At 37.6% G+C, this 23,986-nt stretch overlaps 1 protein-coding gene across 2 annotated transcripts in view; it reads left to right on the forward strand.

The window, feature by feature from the left end:
- The window catches only part of CERT1 (ceramide transporter 1), a 140,988-nt gene that overhangs the window by 67,685 nt on the left and 49,317 nt on the right, over positions 1–23,986 (forward strand). For both annotated transcript variants that reach the window (XM_055253146.2, XM_063623149.1), the window contains exons 5-6: positions 18,313–18,420; positions 19,286–19,424. In XM_055253146.2, coding sequence (XP_055109121.2) covers positions 18,313–18,420; positions 19,286–19,424 — 247 coding nt within the window. The remainder of the gene's footprint in view (positions 1–18,312; positions 18,421–19,285; positions 19,425–23,986) is intronic.

Below are 23,986 nucleotides of genomic sequence, written 5' to 3' on the forward strand. Positions count from 1 at the left end.
CACAAGGGCAAGAGATCAAGACCACCCTGGCCAACATGGCAAAACCCAGTCTCTACTAAAAATACAAAAATTGGCTGGGCATGGTCACGTGGGCCTGTAGTCCCAGCTACTTGGGAGGCTGAGATAGGAGAATCTCTTGCACCCAGCAGGTGGAGGTTGCAGTGAGCCGAGATTGCACCACTGCACTCAGCCTGGTGACAGAGTGAGACTCGGTCTCAAAAAAAAAAGAAAAATCAACTAAACAGTGATAAACTAGACAGTGATGCAGGAAATGAGGGACAAAAATGCTAATAAGGCACATAGAAAATAGCAAAAAGAAGTAAGTTCTTCCTTATCAGTAACTGCTTTAAATGTTAATGGATCCAACTCTTCAATTGAAAGATAGACTGACAGAATGAATTAAAAATACATGATCAGGCCAGGCGCAGTGGCTCACATTTGTAATCTCAGCACTTTGGGAGGCTGAGGTGGGTGGATCACGAGGTCAGGAGTTCAAGACCAGCCTGGCCAAGATGGTAAAACTTCGTCTCTACTAAAACTACAAAAATTAGCTGAGCGCAGTGGCAGGTGCCTGTAATCCCAGCTACTCGGGAGGCTGAGGCAGGAGACTTGCTTGAACCTGGGCGGCAGGGGTTGCAGTGAGCCAGGATCGCGCCACTGCACTCCTGCCTGGGTGACAGCAAAACAAACAAACAAACAAAAAAAACATGATCAACTATATGCTGTCTATATGACACTTCAGATCCAAAGACAACAAACAGATTGAAAGTGAAAGAATGGAAGAAAATACTCATGCAAATAGCAACCAAAAGAGAGCAGGGTTAGCTATAGTAATATCAGAGAAAATAGACTTTAAGTTAGAGAAGGTTTTAAGAGACAAATAAGGACATTGTGTATTAATAAAAGTTCACTGCAGCAAGAAGACTATAACAATTATAAACATATCTAATGACAGACCATCAAAATAATATGAAACAAAAACAGAATTAAAGGAGAAATAGACAGTTCTACAATAATAATTCAATGCCCTTTTTCAGTAATAGACCAGTCAGAATTAAGTAAAGAAACAGAGAACTTAACACAATATACCAACTAGGTCTAAAAGACATATAGAGAACACTGTACCAAACTATAATATATACATTTTTCTCAAGTACACATGGGACATTTTCTAGGGTAGATCATGTATTAGGACACAGATTAAATCTTATTCCATTTTGAAATAAATACCATATAAAGTGTCCTCTCTGACCACAGCTGGGTGACTTGAGAAATTAGTAACAAGTAAAACTGGAAAATTTACAGAATCATGGAAGTTAAACAACTAGTGGATCAAAGAAGAAATTACAAGGGAAATTAGAAAATGCTTAGAGTTGAATAAAAACATACCAAAACTTTGGGGATACAGTGAAAGCAGTGCTAAGGGGGAAATATAGCTATAAACACTTAACATTAGTAAACAAGACCTCAAATCAACAACATAGCTTTACAAATTAAAAAGGAAAATAATGTAAATCCAAACCTAGCAGAAGGAAGGAAATAATACAGATGTGAGCAGAAATCAACCAAATGAGAATAGAAAAACAATAGAGAAAATCATTGGAACTAAAACTTGATTATTTAAAAAGATCAAGAAATTTGACAAACCTTTAGCTAGATGGACTAAGGAAAAAAGAACACTCAAATTACCAACATCAGGAATTAACGTAGGGATGTTATAGGATTCCTACCTTATTCACAAGGGGATATGTTCCAAGACCCCAAGTGGATGCCTGAAACACCACAGATGGTACCGAGCTCCATATGTATATATATAAATTTTTTTCCTATGCATACATACTTATGATAAAGTTTATTTTAGAAATTTGGCACAGTAAGAGATTACCAACAATGACAAATAATAAAATAGAATGGTTATAACAGTATACTGTAGTAAAAGTTATATGAATGTGAGCACATGTGCATACTCACTCTGACTGTTTCTTTTCCCTTCTCTCCCCCTATTTCCCCCTCCCTCCCTCCCTGTCAAAATGTTTTACTGTGCTATACTCACCTATTTTTGGATCAGAATTTCCCACAGGTAACTCAATCTATGCACATGAAACCAGGGAAAAGAGGGGATTACTGTACTACTGACTATAGAAAATAAAAAGAATTGTAAGACGTTATGAAAAATTGTATGCCATAAAATCGGGTAACCTAGATGAAATGGACAAATTCCTAGAAACACAACACTGGCCAAGACTAAATCAGAAAGGCTGGGCACAGCGGCTCTTGCCTATAATCCCAGCACTTTGGGAGGCAGTGGTGGGTGGATCGCTTGAACCCAGGAGTTTAAGACCAGACTGGGCAACATAATGAGACCCCATCTCTACAAAAAATACAAAAATTAGCTGGACGTGGTGGTGTGCACCTGTAGTCCCAGCTGCTTGAGAGGCTGAGCTGTGAGTATTGCTTGAGCCTGGGAGGCAGAGGTTGCAATGAGCTGAGATTACTAGACCTGCACTGCAAGAAATGCTTAAGGGAGTCCTCTGAAGTGAAATGTAAGCATACTGGACAATATCTCTAAGCTGTATGAAGAAATAAAAATCTTAGTGAAAGTCAGTGCATGAGCAGTTATAAAAATTGCTCTCCAGCCTGAGTGACAGAGTCAAATTAATAGTATAATGAGATACCACCTTAAACCCATTAGGGTGGCTATTATCAAATAAATAACAAGTGTTGGCAAAGATGTAAAGAAATTGGAACCCTTGTGCCCTGTTGATAGGAATGTAAAATAGTACAGCCAGTGTGGAAAATAGTGTGACAATTCCTCAAAAAATGAAAAATGGAATTAACATATGATCTACCACTTCTGGATATTTACCCAAAAGAAATGAAAGAGGGATCTTGAAGAGAGTTGTATACCCATGTTCCTGGTATGATTCACAATCGCAAAAACGTGGAAGCAACCTATGTGTACATAGATGGACAAATATATAAGCAAAATGTGGTATATCCATTCAATGGAATATCACTCAACCTTAAAAAAGAAGGAAATTGTGCCACATGCTACTGAAGCGTGAGGACACTATGCTAAGTGAAGCCAGTCACCAAAAGATAAATACTGTATGATTCCACTCATATTGGGTGCATAGAATAGTCAAATTCATAGAGACAGAAAGTAGAATGGTGATTGCCAGGGACGGGGGGAGGGAAAAATGGGATGTTGCTGTTTAATGGGTATAGAGTTTCAGTTTTGTAAGCTGAAAAAGTTTTGGAGATTAATTGTACAATAAAGTGGATATGCTTACCACTACTGAACTGTATTCTTAATGGTTAAGATAGTTCCACTGTTTCAAAACATGTAGTCTGTCCTTATAACAAATACCCACATTCTTAACGATAGGGATACATTCTGAGAAATGCATAGTTTATCGATTTTGTTGTTGTGCAAACATCATAGAGTGAACTTATGTATAGATGGTGTAGTCTATTACACACTTAGGCTATATGATAGAGCATATTGCTCCTAGGTTACAAACCTGTATAATATGCTATTGTACTGAATATTGTAGACAGTTGTGACACAATGGTAATTATTTGTTTGTCAAAACATAGAAAAAGGTACAATAAAAATATGGTATTATAATCCTGTGGAACTACCGTCATATATGTGGTCTGTCATTGACAAAAACATTATGCAGTGCATGACTGTACATGCTAGAACAAAACACTGTTATACCAATACTGTTGTGACACATTTTAAATATTGGATACTAAATGAATATAGAGGCTGATAGTTGAGTGTAATTGTATTTCTACCTCTACCAAGACCTTATTAGCAAAGCATGGACTTGATCCTAAGAGAAACAAGGAGCCATAGATACAGGTATATGATATTACAGAATCAAAAGCCCTGAATTATAAGTGTAAGAAAAGAAGGTTGAAACCAAGCAGAAAATGGGGGCAGTTGTTACGGCCCTCTACTTCTATGGTACCATATTATATTTGGGCTTTTTTTTTTTTTACTTTGGATGGTCTTAAGCAATGTCTTACTCTCTTCTTCCTCTCTAGTATACTTGTAACACTGAGCTTTTTAGCCCTGAGTTAGGTAAGTCGTTGCTTAAGACACAGGAACTAGGGTGTATGATAGGCGCTGGTTAGTTTTTCCAGCTTCATCTCACTTTAGCATTTTGCCTATTCAGATATTTCTGTAAAGGAAAGTTCATCACATGTTCTAGTTTAGTAGAAGAAAATGCCAAATGAATAACCAACTCCCATAAACGACCTGCAAATGAGTTGCTATATTTGATACTAGTTTTTAAATTATGATATGGGAATGACTAGGATTTGAAAAAGCTTTCCTGTGGTAGTTTATGGGCTAATTTTTGCAAATGTTGTGATTTTCAGCGTGATTTGAGAAAAGTATCTTGAGGGTAACCAAATAGGGTATTCAGTGAAGTTAATTGTACTGTACCTAGGTTTTAGACCATTGAAATATGATAAAAATCCTGTTTAATACTATTTGAAAATAAATGTTTTAAAATTTATTTGATTCATGAGTGGTTCAGTTCCTGGAAATCATTGTCAGTTGAGCCTTTTCTTATAAAGTTAGTTTTCTTAATGAATTATGTGTTATGTCTCTGCAACTGGTTCAGCAACGGACTGTCTTATTTGGTTTCTACTGTATATGTACGTTTTCAGCCTGAGTTTTGGTATTTAGGTTTAGTATAGAGAATTACACTTCTGGACTAGCCATATCATTTTAAAGATAAAATGAAGCCCAGGGAAGGTAATAAGTAATGTGTCTAATTGTCTGTTACAGTGATTGAAAAGCCCATTTTCTCACTCATATCCTTGTGGGGTTTTTGCTACAGACTATAACTTCTCTAGTGGGGAACCCATAAGTATTTGAAAGCCTAAATAAATTTTAATATTAATGAGCATGAAATTGTCATGCTAAATTTTTATCTCAGTTAATATATTTATATTGAACTGGACAAGCTAAAATTGTTGCCATTGCGTATTTTAAATTACAATTTTATTGGTTAAATTGCTCTCTTTGATATTGTATCTGGCTTCTCATGTGGTTTGTTTTAAAATAGTAATATTGAAGTTAAATGTATGGATGCTCACAACACAGCTTGTTTGATTTTATTATGGGCTTCAGAATTTTATTTTCAGAAAAATCCTTTATTGTGCTTATGTTAACATTTAATCTTGTATTTTCTCATTTTCCATAATTAAAATGGAGAGAGACAGTGTAGTTTAGGTGGAGGGAGTGGGAGTGAGGAACTATGACATTAATAAATAGGTAATTTTTGACACCATGAGGAAGTTACTTAATTTCTCTCTCAATTTCTTTGCTGTGCTTCTTGCTACAGAGTGTTATTAGGAAAAAGAAGAAGGTTTTCAAAAGGCAAGTGCTATTTTTTTTTTAAAGCCAACCTTTTTACTATGTTTTATACCACTTTCTTTGGAGGGTAGATAGACTGATGAACAAGCTGTGCAGAATGATAATGTACGAGTTTATCTTCCACATAATTAATCCAAGCTACCAAATTTAGCTGCAACTTTAAGAGAAGTTTTCTGGCTTTTTCTTTTTGTTCAATTCCGTTTTTAGACATTTCTGGTATTTTATTTAATTGATAACTTTGAACTATATAATTTGAAATGCTTTTAAATGTTCTCAAAGTGTCAAAGTCTAAAGCATAAAGGTATATATATTGGATTTAGTCTAAAGATTACTATTTTTTTTTTTTGACCAGTAGTAACCTTCGTATCAGCTTTCAAATTGAAAAATATAACTGACCTCCTCTAGTGGCCAAAAGATTGTTATTTAAAAAAATGTTCAGGCTAGTATTGCTCTTAAAAGAAAAAAAAAAAGATACGTCCTAATATAACAAAGGTACGGTCTCATTACTGTAGTATTCAGAAGTAGTAAACCTTGATCTGTGTAGGAGGTGTTTCAGTAAGTGCTTCATTGACCCAAGATGTTATTTTTCATTTATGTAGAACATGCTTAGGAATACTGCTTACAAACACTAACAAATTTGGGAAGCAGTTTTTTTTGCAAAACAGTTCGTATAAGAGATCTTAAAGCAAATATGTTGAAATGGAAAAATACTCCTACAGTAACTATATTTGAGTTCCACATTATTAATTTTGGTAGAATTTGTGTTTTCAAAATAATGGATTGGTGATTAGAGGTTGTAAATGAGTTCGCCTTCTTTTTTCTTGTGGAAGAGTAAGTGGAATTAAGAAAAAGCCAGCATGCCTTTAAAGTATTGTTCCCAAAACTGGTGCCATTGGGATTTTGAAAGCATGTTACAAATTTTAAGAACATTTAACACTGTATCAGTTATGACCACTAAGTAATTTCTTCTCATTTTCATCCTTACTTTCTTAACCCTGCTTCACCCTCAAAAAGCAGACATTATAAATGCAAATAAAAACTTGGTTTTCAAAGTGGATATCTTGAGAAGCCAAAGAGATGTGTTAACAAATTTTTATCACTTTTTAGAACAGTTTGATAACTTTTATTTTAGAACTATTTTTGGTCCCTATAATACTTTTTAAAGGCACTGATATCTTTGATGGTAGATATGATTTTTGAGAGAAATTGAAAACTAATTCAGAGCCATGTCATATAAATAAAGACAATCAATTTAAGCTCTTCCTGTAATATAATGAGGCTTTTATTTAATTTTTATTCTAAAATCACCAAAATGATTTGAAATAGCTCTATTTTGTGTAATAAATTGCTGTCAATATGGTTATGGTAGGACCATTCAGGAAGTTTCACACAATGACAGCATCATTAGCACAGTTGTCGACATTACTAGAATGACTAATTTTTAAACAATGAGGGTGTATTTGTGTGTATATTTGTATTTGTTAAAAACTCAAAATTTTTGTATTTGTAGTTATTATAGTTACTGGCATAATAAACCCTCATTATTAAATTGAATAACAATGGAAGTAGGATTCATGAGTATACTATCTTTTCTTTTTCTTTTTTTTTATTGAGACGGAGTCTTACTCTGTTGCACAGGCTGGAGTGCAGTGGTGTGATCCCGGCTCACTGCAACCTCTGCCTTCCGGGTTCAAGCGAGTCTCCTGCCTCAGCCTCCCAAGTAGCTGGGACAATAGGCGTGCACCACCACATCCAGCTAATTTTTATATTTTTGGTAGAGACTGGGTTTTGCCATGTTGGCCAGGCTGGTCTCAAACTCCTGACCTCAAGTAATCCACCTGCCTTGGCCTCCCAAAGTGCTGGGATTACAGGCATGAGCCATCACGCCTGGCCTGTTTTCTTTTTCATTGGAATTATTTATACAGTATATAATGAAACTTATTTAAATGAAATTTTATTAGACTTAGAAGTACAAGTGTACTAAACTCCTAGCCTCCACATTTATCTGTTACCCATCACTTAAAATGTGTTGCATCAATTTTGCTGAAATGGAGTCTTGTTTTATCAAGTGTTTGTTGTAAGATGATGTTACTTGTTTTGAAATAGTGGAACTTGAAGAAATACATAAGGACATAAGACATATAGTGAAGACATCATTAGTAAAGTGTTTAATGTTTATATTTTGTTTTAAGAGCATTTAAAAAAATCAGTAGTTTTGACTTGCTCTGTTTAAGACTCATTGATACTGGACATGAATAGGGTGGATTCATTTGGATTTAAACTTCATACTGGGCCAGGTACAGTGGCTCCTGCCTGTAATCCCAGGCCTTTGAGAGGCAAGGTAGGAAGATCGCTTGAGCCCAACAGTTTGAGACCAGCCTAGACAACATAATAAGACCCCGTCTTTAGAAAAGTAAAAAATAAAAATAAATTAGCGGGGCATCTTGCTGCATGCCATTAGTCCCAGCATGCAGCATACTTGGGAGGCTGAGATGGGAGGATTGTCTGAGCCTGTGAGATCGAGGCTGCTGCAAGCCATGACTGCCACTGCACTCCAGCCTGGGTAACAGAGTGATACCCTGTCTCAAAAGAAAAAATATATATATTCAAACCGTTGAGTTTTGAATATTTTCAAATAAATGTCCAAAATGTGTTTAACATTATAAAATATGGATTATAAGTTGTAGGGATATTATTATATTTAAAAGGACAATCCAATTTTGCTTAGAAATGAATCACACATAGGTATCTAAGTAATTTCTGAAATACCTTATATTTTCATCTGTTACAGAGAGATTCTTATTTTTAATTGTAGTCTCCCATATTTAAATCTAGTGAAAGAAAGGAAAGGGAAAGGGAAGGAAAAGGAAACCTTTACCAAAACCAGTATAAGAAATAAAGTACTACACTTACAAAGCTAGCATTGTGTCTCAGAAAAGAAGAAACTAGAGCCATTTTAGGTAAAGGACCTAACATGATACCTTTGCTCTAGGATTTTAATACACCTCATTGTTTCATAAGAATTTTCCACACAGGTGGCCTAGTGCAGTGGCTCACGCCTGTAATCTCAGCACTTTCGGAGGCCGAGGTGGGCAGATCATGAGGTCAGGAGATAGAGACCATCCTAGCTAACACGGTGAAACTCTGTCTCTGCTAAAAATACAAAAAAAGTAGCCGGACATGGTAGCAGGCGCCTGTAGTCCCAGCTACTTGGGAGGCTGAGGCAGAAGAATGGCGTGAACTTGGGAGGTGGAGCTTGCAGTGAGCCGAGATTGCGCCACTGCACTCCAGCCTTGGCGACAGAGCGAGACCCCGTCTCAAAAAAAAAAAAAAAAAAGAATTTTTCACACAGGGACCTGCCACTGCCCCGCATGGCATGCATGCATGCACAGACCCCTATGGGTACACAAATATATGAAGACACCTGCAGGTCCCCTGCCGGTGTGCACATGAGCAAGGACCCCCATCGCCTCACCTGTGCATATGTGCAGGGTGAGGGAGCCACCACCACCCTACCAGAGTGCTTTTGCCAGCAGCCCCCATCAGAGTGTTTTTACCAGCAGACTGGGAACGCCTTATCCCTCCAGTACAGCAGGTGCTTAACCTCTAGGGGCCAGACAGTAATCCTGGTCTCAGCCCCTCAGGATTGGAACACATCGCTAAGGAGTGCTGAACTAAGTCTTGGCCCCCTTAAGGTGTCCAGAAACGAAACCAATCAACTAAACCCAACTTACACCACAGTCAATTCCTCAAGAGCCTCAAACAGTATAAAAAAAGAAAGCCCTATCCAAAAGACAGCAGCTTCAAAGATTAAAGGAACACCAGCCCACAGAGTTGAGAAAGAATTAGCACAAGAAGTCTAGCAACTCTAAAAGTCAGTGTCTGCTTACCTCCAGATGACCACCTAGCTCCCCAGCAATGGCTCTGAACCAGACTGAAATGGCTAAAATGATAGATACAGAATTCAGAATCTGGATGGCAAGGAAGCTCCTTGACAAACAAGAGAAGGTTGAAATGCAGTCCAAGGAACACAGTTAAACAGTCCAAGGGGTTGAAAGATGACGTAGCCATTTTAGGAAAGAACCAAACAGAACTTCTGGAAATGAAAAATTCACCACAGGAATTTCAGAACACAGTGGAAGTATTAATAGCAGAAAAGACCAAGCTGAAGAAAGAATCTCATAGCTTGAAGACCACTCCTTTGAATCAGTGCAGACAGACAAAAATAACAGAGGTAGAATTTTAAATAATGAACAAAACCTCCAAAAAATATGCCCACATCAAGAAGTTAGAATGATCACAAATTTACAACCTAACATCACCATGATGAGCTAGAAAAACAAGACCAACCGCAAAGCTAGCAGGATAAATCAAATAAAATGAGAGCTGATCTGAATGAAACTGAGATATGTAATCTATGCAGAAAATCAGCAAAATGAAAACTTGGTTCTTTGGAAGAATAAGATTGATAGACTTCTACCTAGACTACTAATGAAAAAAAGAAAATCCAAATAAACACACTTAGAAATGACAAAGGTGACATTACCACTTATCCCACAGAAATACAAAAAACTCTCAGAGATTAAACACCTCTGTGCACAAAAACTACAAAACCTAGAAAATAGGTGAATTCCTGGAAACACAAAATCTTCCAAGGTTTGACCAGGAAGTAAATGAAATCCTGAACAGACCAATAACAAGTTCAGAAATGGAATCAGTAATTTAAAAAAAAAAAAAAAAAAAAATCTACCAATCAGAAAAAGCCGTGGACCACATGGATTCATAGCTCTATTCTACCAGATGTATAAAGAAGAATTGGTACCAATGCTACTGAAATTATTCCGGAAAAAAATCAAGGAGTACATATTCCTCCCTAACTCATTCTATGAGGCCAGCATCATTCTTATACCAAACCTGGCAGAGACACAACAAAAAACTTCAAGCCAATATCCCTGATGAACTTAGATGCAAAAATCCTCAGCAAAATATTAGCAAATTGAATACAGCAGCACGTCAAAACACCACCACAATGAAGTAGGCTTTACTCCTGGAATGTAAGGTTGTTTCACCATATGCAAATCAATAAATGTGATTCATCAGATAAACAGAACTAGAAATGAAAAACACATGATCATCTCAGTAGACAGAGGAAAGGCCTTAGATAAAATTAAACATCCCTTCATGATAAAAAAAAAAAAAAAAAAAAAAAACCTCAACAAACTAGGCATTGAAGGAACATACCTCAAAACAATATAAGCCATCTTTGACAAACTCACAGCCAGTGTAATACTGAACAGGCAAAAGTTGGAAGTACCCCCTGTGATAACCAGGAAAAGACAAGGATGTCCACTCTCACCACTCCTATTGAACATAATGCTAGAAGCTCTTAGCCAGAATGATGAGTCAAGAGAAAGAAATAAAAGGCATCTGGATTGGAAAAGAGGAAGTCAGACTATCTTCACAGATAATAAATATTATTCTATTCCTAGAAAACCCCATAGTCTCTGCCCAAAGGCTCCTAGAACCAGTAAACAAATTCAGGGTATAATATTAATGTACAAAAATCAGTACCACAAGCCAAGCACCATGGCTCATGGCTGTAATCCCAGCCGTTTGGGAAACTGAAGCAGAAGGAATCACTTGAGACCAGGAGTTGGAGACTAGACTGGGCAAAAAGAGTGAGACCCCATTTCTACAACAAGTCAAAAAATTGCCTGGGTGCAGTGGCAAGCACTTGTAGTCCTAGCTACTATGGAGGCTGAGGCAGGATGACCACCGGAGCCTAGGAGGTTGAGGCTGCAGAGAGCCATGATCACGCCACTGCACTCCAGCCTGGGTGACAGCACGAGACCCTATCTCGATAAAACAAAAGTCAGTACCATTTCTATACACCAATAACGTCCAAGCTAAGAGTCAAATCGGGAATGCAGTCCCATTCACAGTAACCACAAAAGGAATTAAATACTTAGGAATACAGCTAACCAGGTAAGTGTTAAAGATCTCTACAGTGAGAATTATAAAACACTGCTGAAGGAAATTGGAGATGACACAAACAAATGGAAAAACATTCCGTGCTTAATGGATAGGAAGAATCAATATTGTTAAAACTGCTGTAATGCCCAAAGCAGTTTACAGATTCATTGCCATTTCTATCAAACTACTAATGTCTTTTTTCACAGAATTAGAAAAAACTATTTTAAAATTCGTATGGTACCAATAAAGGTCCCAAATAGAACAATCCTCAGCAAAAAGAACAAAGCTGGAGGTATCACATTAAACTGTATTACAATGCTACAGTAACAAAACAGCATGGTACTGGTACAAAAACAAACACATGACCGGTGGAATAGGTTAGATAACCCAGAAATAAAGCCTCACAACCACAACCATCTGTTCTTCGAAAAAGTTGACAAAAATAAGCAATAGGGAAAAGGCTCCCTATTTAATACATGGTGCTAATATACCAGGCTAGCCCTATGCAGAAGATTGAAACGGGATGCCTTCCTCTCACCTTGTACAAAAATTAACTCAAGATGGATTAAAGACTTAAATGTAAGTTCTAAAACTATAAAAACCCAAGTAGAAAATCTAGGACATACTGTTCTAGGCATAGGCCTTAGTGAAGATTTCATGAAGAAGTCTCCAAAAGCAATTGCAACAAAAACAAAAATTGACAAGTGAAACCTAAAGAGCTTTTGCAAAGCAAAAGAAACTATCAACAGAGTAAACAGACAACCTACAGAAAGAAAGTATTTGCCAACTATGCATCCAACAAAGGTCTGATATCCGGAATATAAGGAACTTAAATCAAGCAAAACCTAAACAACCCCATTAAACGATGGGCAAAGGACATGAACAGACACTTCTCAAAAGACGTCCATGCTGCCATCAAGCATGTGAAAAAGTGTTCAACATCACTGTTTGTTAGATAAATGTAAATCAGAACCAGTGTGATACCATCTCACCAATCAGAATGTCTATTATTACAAATTCAGAAAATAACAGATGTTGGTGAGGTTGCAGAGAAAAGGGAATGCTTGGCCAGGCGCGGTGGCTCACGCCTGTAATCCCAGTACTTTGTGAGGCCAAGGCAGGCGGATTACGAGGTCAGGAGATCAAGACCATCCTGGCTAACATGGCAAAACCCCGTCTCTACTAAAAATACAAAAACAAAATTAGCCGGGTGTGGTGGCTAGCGCCTGTAGTCCCAGCTATTCAGGAGGCTGAGGTGAGAGAATGGCGTGAACCCTGGAGGTGGAGCTTGCAGTAAGTTGAGATCGTGCCACTGCATTGCAGCCTGGGCGACAGAGCAAGTCTCCATCTAAAAAAAAAAAAAAAGGGAATGCTTATACACTGCCAGTGGGAATGTAAATTAGTTCAGCCACTGTGGAATGTAGTTTGGTGATTTCTCAAACAACGTAAAACAGAACTACCATTTGACCAGCAATCTCATTACTGTGTATATACCCATAGGAATATAAATCATTCCTCCATAAAGACCACATGCACGTGTATGTTCATCACAACATTGTTCACAATAGCAAAAACATGGAATGAACCTAAATGCCCATCAACAGTAGACTGGATAAATAAAATGTGGCTTATATACCTCATGGAATACTACACAGCCATAAAAAGGAGTGAGATCATGTCCTTTGCAGCCACATGGATGGAACTGGTGGCCATTATCCTTAGTAAACTAATGCAGGAACAGAAAAACAAATACTGCATGTTTTCATTCATAAGTGAGAGCGAAGTAATGAGAACACATGGGCCAAATCATGGAGCGTATCTAATAAGTTTATGTTCAACATTAGCTCTAATTAGTTCATTTCCAACCCCATAACACAGGGAAGGAATCAGGTGGGTGATGCCAACAGTTCTGTCGTGGCAGAGCTCACATAGCAGGGCCACAGAAGCATTGTTCATCCAAAGTGCTTCCTGAGCTCCCTCTGCCTGCTGGACCACCTCTTCAGTGTAGTAAGTCTGGAATGGGTGCTAATTCCCTTCCTCATGAAATGGATGCAGCTGGAGGCCATTATCCTAAGTGAATTAACACAGGAACAGAAAACCAAATATCACATGTTCTCACTTAAAAGTGGGAGGTAAACATTCAGTACACCTGGACACAAAGAGGGAAACAATAGACACCCGGCCCTACTGAGGGTGGATGGAGGATGGGAGGAGGGCGAGGGACAAAAAAATACCTATCAGGCACTAAGCTCACATCCTAGGTAATGAAATTATTTTATACCAAACTCCAGCAGCATACAGTTTACCCATGTAATAAACCTGCACATGTATTGCCTGAACGTAAAATTAAAATTGAAAAACAGCAAGTCTTTTGTTTGTTTGAGATAGTCTCTCTGTGTCACCCAGGCTGGAATACAGTGGCACAATCCTAGCTCAGTGCTATCTCGAACTTCTGGATGCAAGGGATCCTCCTGCCTCAGCCTTCCAAGTAACTGGGACTACAGGAGCACATCACAACGCCCCACTAACTTTTGAAAATTTTTTTTGTAGAGATGGTGTCTTGCTTTATTGCTCAGTCTGGTCTTGAACTCCTGGGATTAAGCAGTCCTCCTGCCTTGGCCTCCAGAGTGCTGGGATTACAGGTGTGAGCCACTGCACCTAGTCAAGAACTCTTTTTTTTGTGAACTGATTGCTGTAATTAGAATTCCATTTAGCTGTGATTCTGTTATGTTGAAACAAGCTTACATTTTTTTCTTTATCAACTTTATTGGAGTACAATTTACATTTACATTCTTAAAAAGTACACATTTTAATGTACAGTTTGAGTTTTGACAAATGTAGTCTACACTTCTCACATTTTCTTCTACCTCTTTGTATTCAGTGCCCCCATTGTACTCTGGCCTGCTCTTGTTTGTCATAGATTAGTTTTGTCTTTTTTAAAAATCAGTTTTCTTGAGGCATAATTTGCATACCATAAAGTACATGCTTTTGATTACCTTTTCATTAATCGTTTTCCTGGCTCCAGAACGTTTATTTTGCTTCATCACTAATACATTGCTTTGAGATGTGGAGTCAGGTAAGTCTCGAAGAAGAGCTTTGATTCCACCTTGTCTTAAAATTATGTGTAATTTGTTAGCCAATTAAGAGTTGAGAACATATTGAAGTACTTTTTATAGATAGAATGTTTTATAAGCAAGCATCATTAAAAAGTGTGACCATTTTACTTTGGCAACTGTTAGGTGTTAGAAGTTTAAAATTTAAGAGGCTACTTGTTTTCATATGGATAAATTCCTAGTGTCTGCCTGAAGATGTCCATTTCTTTTTTCATGAGCTGTTATTTTGGTTACAGATTCCTTTCCTCCTCTCGTCCTCCTTTTTTTTTTTTTTTTTTTCCCCGTTTTAACCAGATCCATCTGATTATTGATGTTGGGGGTGGGGACAAGTTTCCTCCTCCTTTGAGATTGTTACTGTTGTACCTTCAGAGAATTGTCCCTCTTTGTTGCTGTTCCTTGCCATTGTTATTACCACTTCTAATCTCTACTATTCTTTTTACCCTTGCTTTTTTTTTTTTTTTTTTTTTCCATTTTTTCTTACATTTGGATGAACTTATCTAGTTTCTGATAGCTTTTCAGCACTTAACGCTGCCAGGAACCAAACTTTATGGTGACTATGGGCTCTTACTGTTTCAAGGTAATATAGAGGATGGTGGGCTATTTTTGATTTACTTGCTTGTTTAAGAGACAGGGTCTTCTTGCTCTGTCACTTAGGCTTCAGTATAGGGTGTGTTTAGAGCTTACTGCAACCATAAACTCCTGGCCTCAAGTGATTCTTCTGTCTCAAGTCTCTCAAGTAGCTGGGACTAGAGGCACAAGCCACCACACTGGTCCAGGGCAGGAGGTTTAAAGAATTCCAGGATATTTTGGGCAGGCGGGGTGGCTCACGCCTGTAAGCCCAGCACTTTGGGAGGCCCGAGGCAGGTGGATCACCTGACGTTAGGAGTTCGAAGACCAGCCTGGCCAACATGATGAAACCCCATCTCTATTAAAAATACAAAAATTATCTGGACATGGTGGCACACGCCTGTGATCCCAGCTACCGGGGAGGCTGAGGCAGGAGAATCGTTTGAACCCAGGAGACAGAGGTGGCAGTGAGCCAAGATTGTGCCACTGCACTCCAGCTTGGGCAAGAGACAGTGAGACTCTGTCTCAAAATAATAATTATTATTACTATTATTATTCAGTTTCTATTTAGAGGTTTTCAAAATCCCAGATAACCTGAATTTTATGTACTGTAGACTGGAGGTGGAAGTAGGGGTAGGGATGTTTTTTGACAAAAAGACCATTAGTCTGAGAAGCGGAAAATCCAGAGGTTACTATAAGATCCTAGATGTCTAGAACATTGAATTTCTATCACTTAGTGTAAAATATGATTTAGAAACATTTATGGATAAAGATAATAAAGATGGGGGATTATTTGGTAAGAAACAAAATGTAATTATCATACAAATGTAAAGCCTATCTACCTTGAAGAGATAATAGGACACAAGGGAAGATTTTTGGAATGTGCTTTGTTCTTTAAGTTTAGGTACCATTAGGTCCTCTGCAACTTTAAATGAATTTAAGGTTAATGAATTAACAGTTTTGTTTTAAAACCCAATCTAGGGTAATGACAGCTCGTTTCTTTCTTGGTGTTGATTATAATGTTTGCCTCTTGTAACTTTTTTTTTTTTTTTTTTTTTTTTTTTGAGACAAAGTCTCGCTCTTTCACCCACGCCTGACTGCAGTGGCGCGATCTCAGCTCACTGCAAGCTCTGCCTCCCGGGTTCACGCCATTCTCCTGCCTCAGCCCCCCGAGTAGATGAGACTCCAGACGCCCGCCACCACACCCAGCTAATTTTTTGTATTTTTAGTAGAGACGGGGTTTCACCGTGTTAGCCAGGATGGTCTCAATCTCTTGACCTCGTAATCTGCCCGCCTCGACCTCCCAAAGTGCTGGGATTACAGGCGTGAGCCACCACGCCCGGCCAACTATTTTTTAAAATTAATGTGTGCTCATAGTCTCCTCTTTTCTTTGTAAATTTGCTTCCATTTTGTTGCAAATTGCACGTTAGTTTTTTTTGATTGGGTGCCACCATTCCAGAAGCTCTGAGATCCTAGAATACTAAAGTTAAGGTAAATGAAGTGATACTAACTGGAAAATGTTTTAAACTAGTGCTAATATCATTTACATAAAAATGAACATAAAAATTTCATTTATTAAACCATAGAAGCTTGGTATTCTTATAGCTAAAAAGAATATTTTCCAATTAGAATAATATCATGGGTAAACCAACAGCTATATAGGAAATGTAATAGATTTTCAGGAATTAGACCACAGAGGCTGTAAAACGTCAATGGATATATTTTCTATAACACATTGTATGTAATTTTGTTTCCTAATATTAATCTTGAAATTTTTGTAACTTTAAATAATTTTTCATTGTAACCATAGGTTTGATACTAAAAGTAATTAGATATTATTTTACCACTTAAGTTTATTGAGTAGAATTAAAATTAAATACAATGTAGCTTTTTGTTCCTTTGTTTTCACTGTTGATCTCCAAGTATTAAAAAAAATTGATGTTTACTAAACCTACAGGTTTGTTTTCCCCATTCACATGAAGGAAAGCTGTTCAGTATAAATACTTATCTAGCACCATAATAGTACAGAGGAGCAAGATTGAAATCAGTCAAACCATAATAGATATGATTTACTGTCAAAGGATATAATACAGATGCCTTGGTTTTTCCACACAAGCATATTAATTCACTGTACTTTTTTGAGACTGAGTCTTACCGTGTCACCCAGGCTGGAGTGAGTGCAGTGGCGTAATCTCGGCTCACTGCAACCTCCGCTTCCCGGGTTCAGGCGATTCTCCTGCCTCAGCCTTCTGAGTAGCTGGGATTACAGGTGCCCGCCACCATGCCCGGCTAATTTTTGTATTTTTAGTAGAGACAGGGTTTCACCATATTGGCCAGGCTGGTCTCAAACTTCTGACCTCAAGCGATCCACCCACCTCGGCCTCCCAAAGTGCTGGCATTACAGGCATGCGTGAGCCACCACTCCTGGCCTAATTCACTGTACTTTTTAAAAGTAACAGTAGAAAATAATCAAGGATCCAAAATACCTGGTTTTAGTTACTTGGAAGTTCAAATGTTTAATTGCTTTGTCTATATTGTTATATTGCATTTGTATTAGAGAAGGTAAAATATAAAATTTATGCTCTGAAGAGTATCATCCCCATCAATTATCTTCCATGGGATGCTGACTTAACAGACTAGCAAAATTGGAAACTTCGTGCCATTAACTGTCGAGGTGGTTACAAAAATTTAAAAGATACAAGCTGCTTCCAGAAAGATCCAAGTCCAGTAGTAATAACAAAACACAAACTATTGTGAATGGTAAATGCTGTAATTGTGATGTGTTAAGAATGGGTGAGAATACATAAAATTACCATTTTGACCACTGTTAAGTGTACAGTTCTATGGTATTAAGTACATTCACACTATTGTTCAACCATCACCATCATCCATCTTCAGAACTTTATCTTCCCCAGCTGAAACTCTGTGTCCATTAAATAATAACTACCCATTCTTCTTTTCCCTGCCTCTGGTAACAACGATTCTACTTTCTGTCTATGAATTTGACTACTTTAGTTTTCCTATTATTAAACAGTCTTTGTGACCACTAGCCCAGCACATAGTAGGTATTCAATAAATTTCTAAATTAAATGGTATTTAGGAATTGAAAGGCATTGCTTATGTCAGTGGATTGACTATATATCTTATGTGCACCCAAACTGCCAATTGTTATAATAACCTTGTTAATTCATAGGAAACCTTTTGTTTTCTGAAGTATTTTTTATTTAAATTCCTTTCACATAGTTTACTTTTTTTTTTTAGACTGAATCTGGATATGGATCTGAATCCAGCTTGCGTCGACATGGCTCAATGGTGTCCCTGGTGTCTGGAGCAAGTGGCTACTCTGCAACATCCACCTCTTCATTCAAGGTGTGTAGTTAATGGATGCCTCAAGTTAAAGCAACATAAATTTAGTATTGGATGTTGTGAACAGAACATATTTGATAATTTTTTGAACAAATTTTTTTATAGTATAATTTATTTGAAGTTATTAGAGAAGTACTTTTTAAGGTATAAAATAACTCATACAGATGAACACGTCACTGATTTTTTCATTCATTCATTAATGAGGTAAAATACAAAAAAAACTGGTTCAAAGGAAAACCTGAAGAATACTGAAATGATTTGCGAATATGTGCAAAACTGGTCAATATCCACAGATTAATAATCAGTGCTTCTGCACCAGACAAAATTCATTTGTATCTCTATGAACAAGAATTATTTATACTACTCAGTTTTTTACTAAAAGAGTTGTAAAATAGCTCAAATGCAGTGAAAGGCAAAAGTGTCTGTATGATCAAATAGTACTCTCCCAAGGGTACCATAAATGACAGCTCACCATTACTTTGAAAGGACACTAGTAATATTTTTGCCCATTTCAAAGTCTTTCACAGTTGTTCCTCACAATTTTGTTTAATTTGAAAATATCCAATGTTATATTTGCAAACTGTCAGGTATTACTGCTTTCTTATTTTCTGTAAAAAATAAGGCTTATTTATAAGTGATATCACTTACAAGGTTATCATCACTCGTAAGTGGCTTATCACTATCAAGCCAGTAGATTCGTCAGTTTCAAGCCTATTCCTAGAAGTATTATATTGAACTAGACAGCTCTCCTTATCCCATGCCCTCAGTTATAAGGTGCAGACCTTAAAAGTTGATGAAATACCATAGGACCACATAAAATCCAGTTTTGTTTTACTTGAATTACATCCACCTATTTTATGTTTTGCAGAAAGGCCACAGTTTACGTGAGAAGTTGGCTGAAATGGAAACATTTAGGGACATCTTATGTAGACAAGTTGACACGCTACAGAAGTACTTTGATGCCTGTGCTGATGCTGTCTCTAAGGATGAACTTCAAAGGGATAAAGGTTAATTAGGCTATTACCACTATTTTTACTTGGAGAATGAATGGATTAAAAGCCTCTTGATCTCAGAGGGTAATGTCTTTAAGTGATAAAGGTATTTATAGTCATTTTTTGCTGCAAACCCCCAGTGAAACAGATTTCAGTGTCCTTGTAACTTGGGTACTTCACTTACACGTACTAATTCATTTTGATCATCCATACCAGATGCCATTGAAGACCTTTATTTTATTTATTTACTTTTTTGTTGAGACAGGTCTCATTCTATCGCCCAGGCTGGAGTGCAGTGGCACGATCATAGCTCCCTGCAGCCTCAAACTCCTGACCTCAAGCAATCCTCTCACCTCAGCCACCCAGGTAGCTAGGACCACAGGTGTGCGTCACCACACCCAGCTAATTTATTTTTCTATTTTTTATAGAGACGGGGTCTCACTATGTTGGTCAGGTTGGTCTTGAACTCCTGGCCTCAAGCAATCTTCCCACTTCGGCCTACCAAAGTGCTGGAATTATAGGTGTGAGCCACCACACCAGGCAAAGACTTTCAAATGATACTCTTTATTCCATTAAAAAATGGTATCTATTATTTTGGTAATAGGGAGCATTTCACATTATTATTATGTCTGATAAATTTACCCCATGATGAGTCTTAGAGGAGATAAGTGTATGTTAAATCCTTCAGATCTGAAATCAACCAGTTGATCTCTTTCTCTTTCTCCCTCTCGTTTCTCTTTTTTCTCCCCCTCTCCTTTCTTTTGGCCTTTTCCTTTCTCTCTCTTTTTCTTTCTTTTTTTTTTTGAGACAGAGTCTCACTCTGTCACCAGGCTGGAGTGCAGTGGCGTGATCTCGGCTCACTGCAACCTCCGGCTCCCTGGTTCAAGTGATTCTTCTGCTTCAGCCTCCCAAGTAGCTGGGATTATAGGCACGCGCCACCACGCCCAGCTGATTTTTGTATTTTTAGTAGAGATGGGGTTTTGGCCAGGATGGTTTTAATCTCCTGACCTCGTGATCTGCCCGCCTCAGCCTTCCAAAGTGCTGGGATTACAGGCGTGAACCACCGCACTCGGCCCCCTCTCTCTCGCAGACTCTCCCTTTCTCTACCCTTTTTCTTATAGAAGAAGAATCAGTAATAGAAATGAAAATAATAATTGTATGTACATTTAAAAATAATTGTATTGAGTTCTTATTTAAAAGAAACAAGATATCTTCAATTAACTTATAGTGTTAGGTTTATAGTTTAACTTTCCTTTGTTAGTGCTAAAAATACTGCCGATGTCAACATTGTTCTTCAGCTTTTTCACTTAATTTATTGTGATGGCAAAAATGAACTACTCTACCATTATTACCAAATAGAACTAAGTTCATCCCCAATATAACTAGGTGGCTTGACATGGTTTCATTTCTCTTTTTTATTAAATGTGTTTGATCTGGATCCAAGTTCTTTTTGTCTATTCTATATTCCCTTTTTCTGCCTTCTTTGGATGAAATTTTTTGTATATATATAATTCCACTTTATCTCCTTTGTTGGCTTCTTAGCTATAACTCGTGGTTTTGTTATTTTAGTGGCTACTTTAAGGTTTATAGTTTGCATATTTAACTTACAACAGTCTGCCTTCAAGTAATATACCACTTTATGTGTAGTATCAGAACCTTCCAATAATGTAATGGAATGTTCATAGCTCCCTGTGACCTTAAACTCCTGGGCTCAAGTGATCTTTCTGCCTCAACCTCCGAACTGGCTAGGACTACAGGCATACACCATAACATCTGGTTAATTTTTAAATTTTTTGTAGAGATGAGGTCTCGCTATGTGGCCCAGGCTGGTCTTTAAACTCCTGGCCTCAAGGGATTCTCCCACCTCAACTGCCCAAAGTACTAGAATTACAGGCTTGAGCCATTGTGCCTGGCCTTGAAGTTCTTTCTGTTTGTTAATATAAAAATTTTATTAAAGGTTTTGGTTCGTTAATGTGTGGATTTTTTTTCCCCTCTAAAAATAAAAAACACCTGAACTTCTGTTTCTCCTTCATTAAAAAAGGATACCTTTTAATCAATTTAAATGTTACAGATTAGCTTTAAACAAAAACAGGATACATATAGAATATGATGCCTTGTTTATCTTAATAGTCCATACCAATAGTGTATAGTATTAGAAGGACAAAAGTGATGGTGGAAAAAGTAGAAGTTGGGATGCAGTGATAAGCAGGTTGTGTAGATGATTTGAAAAATAATAATAGACATTACACTGAATCTTTTCTGCTACATGTTTAAATAAATAGCAAATTGAAGACTGATGTATTAGTTTGCTAGGGCTGCCATATCAAAGTACCACAGACTGGGTGGCTTAAACAACAGATTTATTTTCTCACAGTTCACAGATAAAGGTATTGGCAGGGTTGGTTTCTTCTGAAGGCCCTGAAAAACCTGTTCCATGCCTCTTTCCTTGGCTTACAGGTAGCCAACCTCTCCCTATATCTTCACATCATCATCTTTCCCTTTGAATGTGTCTATGTCGAAATTTCTTCTGCATATTGTACAGTCATAGTGGATTAGTGCCCATCCTAATGACTCCATTTTAACTTAATTACTGCTTTACAAACCTTGTCTCCAAATAACAGCCATATTCTAAGGTACTGGAGATTAAGGACTTCAACATATGAATTTCTGAGACACAATTCAGCCCATAACAACTGATTTCTCTACAAATGTTATTTGTGAGATACTGACTGATTGATTGATCCTTTGATTTTTATTTGAGACTGGATCTCCCTCTGTCACCCAGGCTGGAGTGCAGTGGCACAATCTTGGCTCACTGCAACCTCCGCCCCCCAAGCCCAAGCAGTCCTCCCGCCTCAGCCTTCCCAAGTAGTTGGGACTACAGGCGTGCACCACCACACCCAGCTAATTGTTGTATTTTTTGTAGAGACAGGGTTTTGCCATGTTGCCCAGGCTGGTCTCAAACTCCTGAGCTCAAGCAATCTGCTTGCCTCTGCCTCCCAAAGTGCTGGGATTACAGGCATGAGCCACCACGCTCAGCCTGCAATACTGATGTTTTTAAGAATACATGTTAGGTATAAGGACATGGACCATAATTTCCTACTTGGGAGAGCAGAGTTGCTGACCTGAGTTTAAGGTTCTCTGTGGATATACTGTCATTAAATTATCAAAACTAAGTTTGTGACTTAAGTAATTTTAAGAATCAGTGTCTGTCTTTATGTATATCCTTCAGTAAGATTTAATTAACATTTTAAGTCTAGATACTCTGGGGATTACAGAAGTGGGAGACATCACTTCTTACCTAAACACATTGTTTAATTTTAAAAACAAGACATATATACCACATTAAAAGTAAAATTTCTTCTAATCTTGCTCTTCTATTTATTGTTTAGTGACTTGAAGTAGATTTCTCAACATTTCTCAACACCTGTTTCCTCAGCTATAAAATGGTTATTGTATCTAGCAACTGTGATTGTGAGAATTAAATGATAATGAATGTATATGTTAGCACTATGTTTAAAAGCAAAAACTCAAATAATAGCTGTTATTATTAATATGGTTAATTTGGATTGTTGCTGGGGTAACAGGAAGCAGGAATGTACAAGATTTAGCCTAACAGACTTGAATGTTGGTAAGGGAGACCAGTCTGACTGGAATGGAGGAATTTTGTATTAGGATGATGGTTTCAAACCACGTGAGATATCCCTAAGAGTTCTATAAAGTTGCCTCAAAGATGCACAAGAAGTTCTTTGGGGGGAAAAAAGGGAAGGCCACTCTTTTAGTGAGAGTAGCTTATTTTCATCAGTTTTATATATTATTGGCCTTAAAAATATATTTTAAAAAGCTTAGAAAAGTTGAAAATCAGTGTTTGATGCTGGTAGGCTGTTAGGTGGAGAATATTGAATACAGGAACAGTTGCGATTTAATCTAAAAAATAATTTTCACTTTGGTAATTTAAAAAGTTACTGTTTGAGGCCGGGCGCGGTGGCTCACGCTTGTAATCCCAGCACTTTGGGAGGCCGAGGCGGGTGGATCACGAGGTCAGGAGATCGAGACCACGGTGAAACCCCGTCTCTACTAAAAATAGAAAAAAATTAGCCGGGCGTGATGGCAGGCGCCTGTAGTCCCAGCTACTCGGAGAGGCTGAGGCAGGAGAATGGCGTGAACCCGGGAGGCGGAACTTGCAGTGAGCCGAGATTGCGCCACTGCACTCCAGCCTGGGCGACAGAGCGAGACTCCGTCTCAAAAAAAAAAAAAAAAAGTTACTGTTTGGGCAAGGATATAAGTTGAAGTTAATATTTTTAAAAGATTAATCATTGTAGGTAATTGTAACATAGATTAGAATGGTGAGAGACTTCAGATAGGAGAAAATCATGTGGTAACCCATTGTAGCAATGTAAACATCTGTAAGTGATCCGCTGGATCAAGCATGAAGGATAGAGGAAATCCATTAGAGGGGAGTTACCACGATTAATTTTTGTAATGTTTTATAGTATTTACCATGTACTATGTTAAATACTAGTTATCTGATATAATTTTATAATAACCTTATGTAGGTGTAAATATTAAGCCGTTTT

This window comes from Symphalangus syndactylus, chromosome 18 (genome assembly GCF_028878055.3).
Source record: "Symphalangus syndactylus isolate Jambi chromosome 18, NHGRI_mSymSyn1-v2.1_pri, whole genome shotgun sequence".
In the NCBI taxonomy this organism is placed as follows: domain Eukaryota; kingdom Metazoa; phylum Chordata; class Mammalia; order Primates; family Hylobatidae; genus Symphalangus; species Symphalangus syndactylus.